General features: G+C 39.6%; 3 protein-coding genes across 3 annotated transcripts; 1 reads left to right on the top strand and 2 right to left on the bottom strand.

The window, feature by feature from the left end:
* Positions 1-189: 189 nt before the first annotated feature.
* GCK72_003054 (uncharacterized protein) lies at positions 190-1,759 on the bottom strand (the record flags this gene model as incomplete). Its single annotated transcript, XM_003098193.2, has 3 exons — positions 190-431; positions 998-1,241; positions 1,721-1,759. 3 exons carry the CDS (start codon positions 1,757-1,759, stop codon positions 190-192), a joined length of 525 nt encoding a protein of 174 aa, XP_003098241.2.
* A 1,412-nt stretch (positions 1,760-3,171) lies between these two features.
* Positions 3,172-3,850, top strand: GCK72_003053 (uncharacterized protein; the record flags this gene model as incomplete). Its single annotated transcript, XM_003098190.2, has 2 exons — positions 3,172-3,378; positions 3,623-3,850. The coding sequence occupies 2 exons, from the start codon at positions 3,172-3,174 to the stop codon at positions 3,848-3,850; spliced, it is 435 nt and encodes a 144-aa protein (XP_003098238.2).
* A 539-nt stretch (positions 3,851-4,389) lies between these two features.
* On the bottom strand, positions 4,390-5,356 carry GCK72_003052 (uncharacterized protein; the record flags this gene model as incomplete). The annotated part of the gene is made up of 2 exons (XM_003098201.2): positions 4,390-4,574; positions 5,158-5,356. The coding sequence occupies 2 exons, from the start codon at positions 5,354-5,356 to the stop codon at positions 4,390-4,392; spliced, it is 384 nt and encodes a 127-aa protein (XP_003098249.2).
* Positions 5,357-14,864: the final 9,508 nt, after the last annotated feature.

The following is a 14,864-nucleotide window of genomic DNA, read 5'->3' as shown; positions in this document are numbered from 1 at the left end:
ACTGAAATTGCTTTCAAAGTATTTTTTTTCCAAAAACTCAACTTTTACAACAGGGTCGAGCGGAATCAGTTTGAAAAACTAAAAAAAGAAGAATATTCTTCCATTCACATTACATTCATTTCATTCTTTTTAAACATTTTCGGAGAGAGAAAAGCACAATATTTGGAAACACACAGGGGATCATGTAGATCACTCGTATACAACTGGCTTACAAGTGAGAATAGTTCCATACGACAGTTTCCACGAGCCGTCTTCTTGTTTCTTAAAATCCAGAATGAGCTTATCATCCTTCTCGAAAATGAAATTGTTCGCAATGATACTAATCGAAAGGTTGTCTTCACGAGTGTAAGCATCGTCGGCGTCGAATGTCAACTGTCCTGGGTTCTGCTCCTCATCAAGCAGGGCGTTGGTAATGAAGGCGGTGAAGTGGTCTGAAATTTGAAAAAAAATTATTGGTCAACTTTGAGACAATGTAACTATGCCAAGTAAAGTCCGAAATGTACAACTTTATTACCAATGTGTAGATCAAAACCAGGGCTACATTTTTGCAGTTGGAATTTTTTCGATAGCTCCGCCCACTTTTGAGATACACGTGGTCAAAGTTAGGCACCCAAGCGGCATCAGAGAGAGCGTGCAAAACGAGGAGGGCGTCTCGCTTCTCTGCGTCTCTCGCCCCTCCCTCTCTCGTTACCTCAATGCCACCATCTTTGACCGCTTGTATCTCAAAAGCGTGAATAGCTATCAAAAAACTTTCAACTACAAAAATGTAGCCCTGGTTTTAATCTACAAGATAAATTTAAAATCTTTAGTTTTGGACTGAAAATAAAAAAGTTACATACACTCAAAATTGGTCAATTTTTGGCAAGAAAACGGAATGTTGCATTCAAACGTACATATCTCAAAAATGGGCAAAGCTATCAAAAAACTTTTAACTGCAAAAATGTAGCGTGTCACATAAGTTCGTGCTTTTTTCAAAGTCAAAGAAGAACAAACCCACTTTTATACAACCGATTGCCACAAACATTGAACACAACCGAGTCCAACAACCAATTCGTGAGATCATGGATATCTTCACTCTTCCGAACATTCATAATATCTTCTGCGAACTTCTTGGCAGTGGCCTTTCCCAACTCAAGATCCGCAGCATCTCTGGCAGCGTCGCGTGGCTCCGCGGTCATTGGCACAAGATCATCCGTGTTGGCTAGTCTGCTATCCTCCTCAGCGTCACAAGCGACTAGGGTCTGAAAATAGGATTTTAGAGGTGAAAAGTATCCAAAATAGCTAGAATCTATGCCTAAAGGAGTCTAGAAGGGTCTAAAAAGAAAACAAAAAAGATTGGAGTGCGGTAGGAATCGAACCCCGGTAATGAGACCCGTAGTCGTCTACCTTAACCACTCGGCCACGCGGGCGAACTTGGCGGCGAGGCTGAGGGCGGTGATAAAGGTGGAGCGGTGGCGGCAAGCTCGCGGCACCTTTGCAAAAGTGGAAGGAGCTTAAAACTGAAATTTTTCAACTGGAATCTAAAAAATCTCTTCCTAAACCCATTGTAGTTGATTTCAAAGAAAAACAAAAAACATTGGAGGACCGCGGGAATCGAACCCCCTGTCATCAGATTACTAATCTACATCTTTAACCACTAGGCCACGCGGGCGAGGAGGCGCCCCATTGACACTCTGACGGCACACGCGACGCAACCGCTCCGCGTCCTGAAATTCCTTACCGAGCTCACTGCAAACACGAGGATGGCGAAAAGCTTCATATTGCGTCGTCTGATGAATATAAGACTGACGGACACGAAGACACTGGCCAACACATCAAAAAGTGGGCGGAGCTTAAAATGTGGAGCAGTGGAGCAACGGGTCGTGTCACGCGAGGTCAGGCCACGGATAAAAAAAAACGTTCGAAAAAAATATTTTGTTTCACGAAAAATGTTAAAACATCACAACAGAAATGAGTCATGACGTGAACACCTGACGTTTTGACATTAGAGTTCAAAAGTTTTTTGAAAAATCTGCTGCGATATTTCCATGGCTGCTAACTTTTTTTCAGTTTTCAATGTGTTATTCGTGTTCAGCTTGACAAGAGCATTCAGAAAAGTATAATCATGCCCATATTTGGAGCGAGTTGGGTCCCACCACGAAAACTACAGTACCCCCTCCCTCCGTTTAAAAGGCGCATACAGTAATCTCGTTGTGGGACCCAATTCGCTCAGAATAAGGGCTTAATTATACTTTTCTGAAAGGCCTCGATGAGCTGAAAGTGATGGGAATTATGATTTTTAAGAAAACAACTTGATTTCTAATTTTTCTTCCAAAAAATGTTTTTCCAATAATTTTTTCCAAAAACCCCGACGCACCAGTTTTTACTTTTTGTCTTTTTTTGGAGTTTTTTTTGATTTTCAAACATATCAACCAAAAATCGTACAGTTTCCCATCAGAGCCATGATGAGAAATTTTGGAAAATTTCAATTTTCCCATCTTTTGAGATATACCGCCAAAATACTGCATATAAATGCTTTGTACGTTTGGATAGACTCTACATTATAAGAAAATGAGAATTCCATATATTTTTCACATTTTTACTCTCTCGATTCTGCTCAATTTTGGGTCATGTGATCACCCGGTAAGCTAAAAAAGGCAAAAAAAACCGGTCTTCTTTAAAAGAATGTCACAGAGCCAGATGTGGTCTAAATTGAAAATTTTTTAAACGAATATGTAGATCAAAAATACGACTTCATTTTTACTGTTGACAATTTTTTGATAGCTGCTCACATTCTTGAGATATATGTATTCAAAAAATGCAATATTTTTTTACTGAAAAAAAAATTGCAAAAATTGACCAACTTCAAATTTTTGTAACTTTTCAATTTTCAGTCCAAAACTATTGTTTCTATATTTATTTTGTAGATCAAAATAAGAGCTATATTTTCCTTGTTGAAAATTTTTGATAGCTCCGCCCACTTTATAGATACACACCTTTAAAGTAGAGCGCATTTATAATTCTTTGCGTCTTAGTCGACAATCTTTAAACGCTCATATCTTCAAACCTAGACGTCTCCGTAAAAAATAGTCAACTATAAAAATATAGCTAAAGACTTTTTCTATTCAATCATACAAAAATTATAAAAGTATAACATTTTTAAAGCAATCTACACTCTTTACAATTTTTCAGATGGAAACCGATGTGATGACTGACCAATTGGCGATGACGCTCTCCACCAAACTTCTCAACGCTTTCGATTCAAGAAATTTCACGGAATTCAGTGATTTTGATGTCAGATTTACCTATGATCAGTGCCATAAGATCTATGAGAAGGCGGAGTTCTTGAAGGCGGTTGAGGATTATCGAAACACATTTGCAAGTGGGACGGTTATCAAGGTATGAGGTTTTAATGTAAATCATTGTATTCAGCTCGTCGAGACCTTTCAGAAAAGTATAATCATGCCCCTATTCTAAGCAAATCCGGTCTCACCACGAGATTACGGTATGCGTCTTTAAACGGGTGACTGTAGCTTTCGTGGCGGGACCCAATTTGCTCAGAATATAGGCATGATTATACTTTTCTGAAATCCCTCGACAAGCTGAACACAAATATTTCACTCATTTTCAATAATAACTACAGTACGCCCTAATCTCCGCCTTCCCTATCAAACGACAATACAACGGAATCCAGTTCAATGTGCACACCGAATTCCTTGGACAACATCACGATATTTTGGTGAATTTCCAAAAAACGAGACCAACTCTCGGATCGATGTGGAGATGGGTTCACGCGTGGAAACTCAATTGTATCCGTGATGATCATAGAGTTTTTCAGGAGAACGAGTTGAGACAGAAGGTTTTGTCTTAATTTTGAGATTTTTTGAGAATAAAGTTGACATTTTTGACTAGAAAATGATGTGGAGAACAAGCAAAAAGAAAAAAAAACAAATAAAAAAAGATTGGGGGTGCGTGGGAATCGAACCCTGGTAGTGTGATTCGTAGTCGTCTACTTTAACCACTCGACCACGCGGGGCGAACTTGGCGGCGAAGATGAGGGCGGTGATAAAGGTGGAGCGGCGGCGGCACCTTTGCAAAAGTGGGCGGAGCCTAAAACTAAAATTTTTCAACTGGAATCTAAAAAATCTCTTCCTAAACCCATTGGAGTTGATTTCAAAGAAAAACAAAAAAGATTGGAGAACCCTGGAATCGAACCCCCGGTCATCAGATTACTAGTCTACCTTCTTAACCACTAGGCCACGCGGGCGAGGAGACGGCGCGCACCACAGGGTGGTGATAAGCGCGCGGTGCATCCGCGCCCCAATGACACCCAGAAAAAATCAAAAATGTTTGAAAAACTGAAAACATTTATTTTATGATTGATTTTCATTCGACGGAATTCTTCTTTTCCTAACAAGAAATCGTTTTTCCATGAAGAAGTTTCCAGTTTTCGGAAAGCACAAACACGGATTTCAATGAGTTCGATGAGATGAGAGTCATGAATTTCCGAGGGCCCACATACATGATTTGTGTGCCTTTCTCCATGATGCTCGCCATTTGGTGACTGAACGATCCGACGAGTTTGGTGGATTCTTCTGGAAACGAAAAAACATTAAATTTCACCATGAAAGTTTATTATGTTCTTATTCAGCATGTCGAGAGCTTTCAGAAAAGTATAAACATGCCTATGTTCTGAGTCTATTGGGTCCCACCACGAGGTTACGGTATGCGCCTTTAAACGGGGGGAGGGGTACTGTAGTTTTCGTGGCGGGACCCGATTCGCTTCAAATATAGGCATGATTATACTTTTCTGAAAGCTCTCGACAAGCTGAGTACAAATATGGACAAGAAAAATGGATGAACATTGAAAGGGACGAGAAATTTTGTGTTTTTATTAAAAAGTTGAAATTTTTTGAAAATGGCGAGTTTTATAGAAAAGTTGTTGTTATATTCTTATTCAGCATGTCGAGAGCTTTCAGAAAAGTATAATCATGTCTATATTCTGAGCGAATCGGGTCCCACCACGAGGTTACGGTATGCGCCTTTAAACGGGTACTGTAGTTTTCGTGGTGGGACCCAACTCGCTCAGAATATAGGCATGATTATACTTTTCTGAAAGCTCTCGACGAGCTGATTACGAATATCATAATCTTAAACCCAGGAAATGAAGAAATTTACCTTTATTATACTTTTTCTTGCATCCCTCATAGACGAAATCATCCTCAAACACGTCGCCAATCATCTTCTTATCTCTCAATTCGATTCCTTTCAACACAGATTGAACCAATTTCTCCCCTTTTCCAACGTCTTCTGGAGGAGAGCCGGTGAGCACGGAGCCTAGGAAACAGATTGTGAAGAGGAGGAAGAGAACCTTCATTTTTGGAATAAAAGGGAGTGATTTGGATGATTTGTGATGATGATGATAAAAGAAAACGTGGATATGGAGCAAAAAAATAAAAGAGTTCACGTAAAAAGTAGATTTTTTTAAATTAAATTTTTTTGTAAACTTCAAACGCGCGTCACTGTGTTCATTTTTGTTCAGACTTTTTGAAATTATGTTTTTATTGTAGATCAAAAATAGGGCTACATTTTTATAGTTGACAACTTTTTGATAGCTCCGCCCACTTTTGAGATATGCGCCTTTAAAAATTGGGGGCGAGAGAGTCGCTTCTCTGCATCTCTCACCCCTCTCGCATCGTATTGCTCCATCTTTCTCAAAAGTGGGCGGAGCTATCAAAAAGTGGACAACTACAAAAATGTAGCCCTATTTTTGATCTACAAGAAAAATGTAATTTTGAAAGGTTTGGCTAAAAAGTGACACCGTGACGGGCTCTCAAAATCTATATTTTTTCCCCAAAAATTTAGAATTTTCTCTCTGAAAAGTGTCTGAAAAGGAAAAACGGACGAGCGGAAGAACTTTTCGTGGCCTAGGAACCCAAAACAGAAAAAAATTCGGTCAGCTTCAAAATCATCCAATAAAACGGTTTATTCTCCAGAAAATCGCACACAATTGATAACCCATATGAGAAAAATTAAGACGACGAGTAGGAGACATTTGTATAGTATTATTCAGGCGTAATAGGCAGGCGCCGTTGCATTTTCAATATCAAAAACCAGCGATTCACCGAGAATTTCTTTGGTTTTGTGCCAATCGTCACGGTGTTGACGACGGAACTCACGGACGGTTTCGGTCATTGTTTTCTGGAAGTTGAGAAAGGTTTTAAGGCAAGATTTATATATAAAAATGTAGATCAAAACTAGAGCTACATTTTTGTTGTTAAAAGTTTTTTGATAGCCCCGCCCACTTTTGAGATACAAGCGGTCAAAGATGGTGACTTTTAAGCGGCGAGAGAGGGGAGGGGGAGAGACACAGAGAAGCGAGACGCCCTCCTCGTTTTGCACGCTCTCTCGCCTGCCACCTGGGTGCCTAACTTTGGCCACGTGTATCTCAAAAGTTAGAAGAGCAATCGAAAAATTACCAACTGCAAAAATGTAGCCCTGGTTTTGATCTTCACATTGGTAATAAAATTTAACATTTCGGACTCTACCTGGCATAGTTACATTGTCTCAAAGTTGACCAATATTTTTATAGTTAACAACTTTTCGATAGCTCCGCCCACTTTTGAGATATGCGCCTTTAAAGTTAGGAGAGTATTGAGAGACGCAGAGAAGCGATAGTGTCTGACTTCTCTGCGTCTCTCTTCATAAAATAGGGCATATTTATATACTCATTGGGATCGGTTGGAAACGACGATTCCAAAAATATAAGTTTCAAACTAAAAACTTAAAATCTGACCAAGTTACAAGGCAATTTGTAAAACTTTTTTTTTGAAAAGTTTCAAAAATTTCAAAGTCTTCTAACTTTATCAATATTTGAGGTATTTCGTTGGTATTCAGCTCAAAATATCCAGAATTTTTCAAATTTTCAGACTCACATGTACAATCGCACGTTTCGAAGTGGTCGAGCTCAAAATGCGCAACGGTTTCAATATTTTGTTCGGGAGAGAGAATGGATAGGCGAGAACGAGAGCTCCGAGAGCAAGTGCCGCTCCGTGTGAATTCGCTTCCAATGAAGTTTTCGAGTGGAGAATCCTAGAGAACTCTTCGATTCTCTCATCGCTCACATGGATATATTCACAGTGGATGAAGAGGAGCAGACATTTCGCCGCCTCGTTTCGGATTGAGATCTAAAAAAAAAGAAAGTAATGTACTAGATGTGTAGAGAGATAGTAAATGCGCTCTGTTGACAATCTGCGCCTCTCGAGCTTCCTGCGGCAGAGAAGAGACGCAGACAGCGAGAGACTCTCGTCGTCTGCGTCTCTCCAAAACTAAAATAGAAATTTCTCGAAAACCTGTGAACACAATGTTCTGAAAATTGACGAATATACTAAATGATGCATGCTGAACAAGCATATGCAAGTGAACTCTTGCCTTTTTCGCTTAATTATTAAAAACTTTGTACATAAACCTACAAATATTTTTTGATATTCTTGTTCGGCACATTTCAATTAGCGTATCTACCAATTTTCAGAACATTTCACTCACGGGTTTTCGAGAAAATTCGATTTAAGCTTCGGAGAGAGACGCAGACGACGAGAGTGTCTCGTCGACTGCGTCTCTCTCCCCACGGGAGCCGCCAGCAAGCAAAGAGAAGCAGGCAGTTAGACGCTCTCGTTGTCTGCGTCTCTCCGCTACTAAAACTGAATTATCTTTGATTTCTATAGCCAGAAAATCTTGAAAATTGGAAAAAATACTTAATGAAGCAGGCTGAACAAGATTATGAAAATGAACTTGACTTTTTTGCTTTATTTTTTATAATTCTGTACACAAACCGACAAATATTATTGAATATGCCTGTTCAGCACATTTCAATTAGTGTATCTACCAATTTTCAAAGATTTCCATCAAGAAATTCTCAAGAAAATTCGATTTCAGTTTTGGAGCGAGACCCAGACGTCTCGTTGTCTGCGTCTCTCCCTCCCCCGCCGTCGGCAGCAAGCAGAGAGACACAGACAGCGAGACTCTCTCGTCGTCGGAGACTCTCCAAAACTAAAACCGATTTTTCTCGAAAACCCGTGAGTGAAATGCTCTAAAAATTGGCATATATATGTAGTATTTGAAATGTGCTGAACAAGAATATTTAAAAACATTTGTAGATTCATGAGTTAGATTTTCAGATATGGGCGGAAATGTTGGTAAAACATACCTCTGAATCAAAAACCGCCTTAAACAGAAGATGTTCGACTTTTTCTCTTCTAGACTTCAGGCACATTGGATACATATTCGAGTAGACGGATGCTTGCACAAATTTTATAATTGCTAGGCGGACACGAGACGAGTCGGAATGGGAGGAAAATGTCTGAAAATTTGAAAAAATCTGAATATTTTAAGCTAGAAACCAGGCAAGTACCTCAAAAATTGACAAAGTTGGACTGTTTTGAAATTTTTCAAAATGTTTTTTATAAATTGTTTTGTAACTAGGCCAGTTTTCCCGCTTTTGGGCTGAAACTTATATTTTTGGAATCAGCGTTTCAAGAAAATTCTAATAAGTGTAAAGTTGCCCTATTTCGATTATGAGGAGAGACGCCGAGAAGTCAAACACTCTCGCTTCTCTGCATCTCTCACTCCCTCTCTCAACTTTAAAGGCGCATATCTCAAAAGTGGGCGGAGCTATCAAAAAGTGGTCAACTACAAAAATATAGCTCTAGATTTGATCTCTACGCTTATATAAAATAATCCTCCGAAAGTTCTCACCTTCAACCAGTTATTAACAATCCCGTCGATAAACTCGCTTCTCAACCACGAGACCGACATGTAATCGTGAATAATGATTGCAGAATTTTGAGTGATATCCACATCTCGATACGTTTCCTCCGACACGTCGTAATCATCCTCATTCGCGTATTCCATTAATTTCGGGAGGATTTTGACGAGTGATTGGGCCCAACTTTGGGTCGAAGTCTCGTAGTATTGGAGGATGATTTCGAGAAGCGTTCGGAAGTAGATCAACGACTGGAATATATAATGTTTCAAAAACTTGTACATAAACCTACAAATTTTTTTTGACATTCTTGTTTAGCCCATTTCAATTAGCTTATCTGCCAATTTTCAGAACATTTCATTCACAGGTTTTCGAGAAAACTCGATTTTAGCTTCAGAGAGAGAGGCAGACGACTAGAGTGTCTAGTTGTCTGCGTCTCTCCCTCCCATCGCTTGCAAGCAGAGAGACGCAGACAGTTAGACGCTCTCGTTGTCTGCGTCTCCCCAAAACTGAAATTGAGTTTTCTCGAAAACCCACGAATGAAATTTTCTGAAAATTGGAAAACATACTAAATGAAGCATGCTGAACAAGATTATGCAAGTATTCTTCAATTTTTTGCTTTATTTTTTAAAATTTTGTGCACTAACCTACAAATATTTTTACATAATCTTGTTCAGCACATTTCAATTAGCCTATCTGCCAATTTTCAGAACATTTCATCCGCGGGTTTTCGAGAAAACTCGGTTTCCATTTTGGAGAGACTCAGACGACTAGAGTGTCTCGTTGTCTGCGTCTCTCTCTCCCCGTTATCAACAGAGCGCGTTTGCACATACCTCTCTATCTCTCAAATCATCGTTAATACTGCTTCTCCGTCTCCTCTTATTCTTCGGACTAGAAATCGCCGTATCCGATTGACAATTTCTCGCCGATTCTGGATCCTCGACCAGTTTCAGATGAGGAATCTGAAATTCTCATCAAAAATCGATTTCCAAAAGTTTTTGATCTACCTTCTCGATAATTTTTTGAATCGTAGAATCCAGGGAGTCCGGGAGGAATCTTGGCGGGATGTTGATAAGTGTAGCCGTCGAGTTTTTCTCACAAATTTGAGCGGTCGCGCGGAAAACGCTGCAAAATTTTTAATGTAGTGTTCGGTAGAGCGCATTTGCATCATTTACCTTCCAATGGCAAAACGAAGCGAGTCGGTTACTGTAGTTTGTAGTTTCTTCCAGGCTATCAAACTGACACGTTTCATGATCTCTCCGTGTTGCCATCCTTTGAAAATTAGGGAGGAGAGGCGGCTGAAAATCGGAAAATTCGTGTTTTTTCTCTGGTAAAAATTAGGTGAGAAATGGTTATGATAGTCAGATTCAACTCGTCGAGAGCTTTCAGAAAAGTATAATCATGCCTATATTCTGAGCAAATTGGGTCTCGCCACGAAATTACGGTATGCGCCTTTCAACGGGGGTACTGTAGTTTTCGTGGTGGGACCCAACTGAAAGCAAATACAGGCATGATTATATTTTTCTGAAAGCTCCTGACAAGCTAAACACGAATCTGAACAAGAAAATTAGGTAGGTTTAAATTTTTTTTGATTTTTAGCTTTAAATTGGCATTTTTAGAGAAGGACAAGGTTTCTCCAAGATTTGATGTTTTCTTCCAACTCAGCTCATCGAGAGCTTTCAGAAAAGTATAATCATGTCCACGATTCGTTTCAGTTGGGTTCCACCACGAAAACTACAATACCCCCATTTTTCGTAATTTCGTGGAGGGACCCAATTCGCTCAGAATATGATCATGATTATACTTTTCTGAACCGTCTTGACGAGCTGAATTCAAAAATCTTTATTAAAATGTTCTTACAATGCCTGCTGAAATTCTGTCATCCCATTGGTCTTCCTGGCCCCTCCAATAAGTGACTCCAAAAACCACCAATGTCTTCTGGCATCTCCGTTGAGAATAGTTACGATCGTGAAATTCCAAGAGGGCTCGGCGTCCAGTACCATAATATTGAAAAATTGATCCAAAGCTACAGTAATCTCTTTCCAGAACTCATTTAATTCCGAAAATGGGCGATGTTTGAGCCCTTCGACAATTCCAAGAAATAGTTCAACTGCTAGGAGTTGCTCGTTTCTCTGCAAAAATCAATCAATAATTCTGTAGATCAAATTTCAATTACCTTTTTACTTTTCAACAATTCCCTCAAATTCCAAATCAACAATTCCAACGGTTTCTTTTTATCCGGATAATTTCTAACTACATATTTGAAAATTTTCCAAAAATAGGCGTACGGTAGAATGTGATCTTCTTTCTCGATTAAACGGGTCTTGAGAAGATTCGAGATTAAATCTGGTTGAGAGAAATAATCGATAATCAGACGATCGGATGGTGTGAGTTGTCTGGAGGCTAGTGGTGGACCATCTTTCCGTTTGCGGACAACACTTATGGTTCTGAAAAAAGAAATTTTTGTATTGTGGAAGAAATTCAAGAAATGGTTATGATATTCAGATTAAGCTCGTTGAGAGCGTCCAGAAAAGTATAATCATGCCTATGTTCTGAGCTAATTCGGTCTCACCACGAAATAACGGTATGCGTCTTTAAACGGGGATACTGTAGTTTTCGTGGTGAGACCCAATTGGAACAGAATGTGGGCATGATTATACTTTTCTGAAAGCTCTTGTCGAGCCGATTACAAATATCAACATGAAAAACCCCAAGAACTCAATAGTTAACCAAAAAAATCAAAATTGTTGAAAATCTGCAAACATTTTCGAACCTGCAAGTTTAAAAGAAAGTCTGTTATGATATTCGTAATCAGATCGTCAAGACGGTTCAAAAAAGCATAATCATGCCTACATGGAGTCAATTGGGTCTCACCACGAGATTACGGTATGCGCCTTTAAACGGGGAGAAGGATACTGTAGTTTTCGTGGTGGGACCCAACTGGAGCGTAATACGGTCATGATTATACTTTTCTGAAAGCTTTCGACGAGCTGAACATGAATTTCAACATGAAAAGCTTGAAAAACTCAATAGTGACCCAAACAATTAAAATCTTTGAAAACTGATAAAAAAATTTTCAAACCTGCGAGTTAACTCAAAATCAGAAATGATATTTCCGTTCAGCTCGCCAAGACAATTTAGAAAAGTATAATCATGTCTTGATTCTGATCAAGTTGGGTCCCACCACGAAATTACGGTATGCGCCTTTAAACGGGGTGAAGGATACTGTAGTTTTCGTGGTGGGACCCAACTGGAGCGTAATACGGTAATGATTATTTTTTTCTGAAAGCTTTCGACGAGCCGAAAACGAATATCATAACCGATTTTAACAAAACTAGTTGGGTTCGAAAATTTTTCAATTTTTTTGACATTTTTACTCACTTCCTCCATCTACACGACGCCTGCTGCTTCTCCACAAAAATCATATCATCCCATTTGTCTGGCGTATTCGGTAAATGCTCATAATCATATGCCAACCAAAGATTATCTTCTCGTATTCCACTCTCCAACGACACTCCGTGATCTACTCGTTTCGTCGGCGGACTCATCTCGATTCGATTGGATTTTGGCTTCGTCTCGTACAACCATCTGGACAACCACTCTCTTGCCTCTTTCCGAGAATTATATTGATCGTCACTGAGTTGAGATAACAAAAGAGCAATTGTTCTCGGCTCGGCTTGCTCTTTTTGTGACTGGAATGTCATTGTGCGCGCCAAATTCTCTCGGGTATGATGGTGGGCGGGGTTCTTGACGTGTTTTGCGAATAGAATCTCTGTCAAATCGCTTCTGGAAGATTCTCTCGCTTTCTGATAGTTGAACCAAGTATCTGTTTGTATTTTCAAAGATTCTGGGGTCAGGTATTGATCCCACGACGGCTCAGACGGTTTGATGAGCTGTTGTGCGACTTCGGCGACTTTCTTGTTGCGATCTGAAAAATAGTAAAGTAGGATGATTTAGAATTTGCAATGGTTATGTAGATCAAGTCAGGGGCTACATTTTTGTAGTTGACAACTTTTTGATAGCTTCGCCCATTTTTGAGATACAGGCGCTCAAAGATTGGTACCTAGAGAAGAGTGAGACGCAGAGAAGCGATAGTGTCTGGCTTCTCTGCGTCTCTCTTCATAGCCGAAGTAGGCCATATTTATACTCATTAGAATCGCCTTAAAACGGCGGTTCCAAAAATTATTGTGTCAAACTCAAAGCTTGAAAACTGACCGAGTTACAAGGCAATATGTAAAACTTTTTTCTGAAAATTTTTGAAAAATTTCGAAACTCTCTAACTTTGTCAATTTTCGAGGAATTTGGCTGGTTTTTAGCTCAAAATAACCAGCATTTCTCGAATTTTCAGACAAAATTATTCAAAACTCAACAAAACCACTCACATGTACAATAGCCCGTTTCGAAGTGCTGAAGATTTAAGTTGGAAAAAGTAACTTCAAAATTTTTCTGGAAATTTCACGAAAGTCTGCAACTTTGCCATTTTTAGTGTTGTTTAATAAATTTTTGAATAAAATTAAGCAAAACTTGAAAAATTTGGAATATTCTGGATATTTTGATCTAAAACCAGTCAAATACCTCAAACAATAACAAAGTTAGACAGTTTTGAAAATATTGAAAAGTTTTAAAAAAAGTTTTACAAAATCTCTTGCAACTCGGTCAGTTTTTAAGATTTCAGTTTGAAATTGATATTTTCTTAATAACCGTTTTAAGGCGATTCTAATAAGTATAAATATGGCCTACTTGGGGTATGAAGAGAGACGCAGAGAAGTCAGACACTCTCTCTTCTCTGCGTCTCTCACTCCCTCTCTCAACTTTAAAGGCGCATATCTCAAAAGTGGACGGAGCTATCGAAAAGTTGTCAACTACAAAAATGTAGCCCTAGATTTGATCTACTAGATTATACACCAACCTTCATGACTCCCTCTCTCCACCTTCCAATAATTCGGTCTCTTGCTAATCGTCTCGATTTCGTTGCAAATGCTATCGAAAAGTACACAAATCTTGAGCTCATCGAACACTTTAATACGTAGAATCGCATCCCACACATCGATTCGAATCCGCGGATTCTCGTTGGCCGCCCATCCCAGAGTGATGACAAGGCTCATCGCACCAGCCAGACGGTCCATATTGTTGGTCTCCGTCGTAAGGACATCGAGAACTGCGGGCAGGAATTTATGACGGAATCGGAATAGTTGACTATCCATCTGTTTCAAGAATAGCGTCGCCGCGTCTCTCACTTTCTCATAGTCATTCATCGCCAAATTCAGAAGAGAGCGGAGAATTCGTTCGTCGAATTCATTGGCCTCTCTCACCTCATAATTATGATACATTTCGGTTTGAGCTCTTTTCGATTCAGCGAGACGATCCAAGGTGTGTTGTGACACTTTTACAGCTTTTCCGTAGGTCAAATCAACAAGAATCGATTGAGGCTCGTTGAGGAATGCCTCGGTTTTGTCTTCGAAACAAAAGTTGGTTTTCCCCAAGCATCCGGAGGCGATAATCGATAAATAGGCAAGCGTTGTGGGGTCTTGAATCTTCTTCGACACATTCTCTATCATCTTGACCATCAACTCCCTCGCGTTCTCTCCATTCGGACCTTTGAGCTCGAATTCCAGAATACAGGCGGTGCCGAGGGATGAGGAGGGAATGGGCAGGCAAAATGGAGTGTAGATATCCGGGATTGGAGTGCGGTTTGATGGGTGACGGAAAGATTTGACATCTTTCATAACCATCATGATATGGTGGATGGAGCGCCGGAATTTGTCCCTGAAATTGAAAACTTTTGGTTTTTAAGTTGAAAATTGGTCAACTTCAACGGCTTGTAACTTTGTGTTTTCTAATACAAAACGGGTAAAAGTTATATTCATCTTGTAGATCAAATCAAGGGCTACATTTTTGCAGTTGGAAATTTTTTGATAGCTATTCACATTTTTGAGATATGAGCGGTCAAAGTTGGGCGAGGTGAGACAGAAGAGGAGACGCAGAGAAACGAGAGCGGTCGGCTTCTCTGCGTCTCTCACTCCCTGCCGCTACCGCCTAACTGTGACCGTCTGTATCTCAAAAGTGGGCGGAGCTAGAAAAAAGTTGTCAACTACAAAAATGATCTACGTAAAATTCTGAATAT

The sequence above is a fragment of the Caenorhabditis remanei genome, chromosome I (genome assembly GCF_010183535.1).
Source record: "Caenorhabditis remanei strain PX506 chromosome I, whole genome shotgun sequence".
Taxonomy (NCBI): domain Eukaryota; kingdom Metazoa; phylum Nematoda; class Chromadorea; order Rhabditida; family Rhabditidae; genus Caenorhabditis; species Caenorhabditis remanei.
Note: the sequence above shows the minus strand (reverse complement) of the source record. Positions and strands in the feature narration are given on the sequence as shown.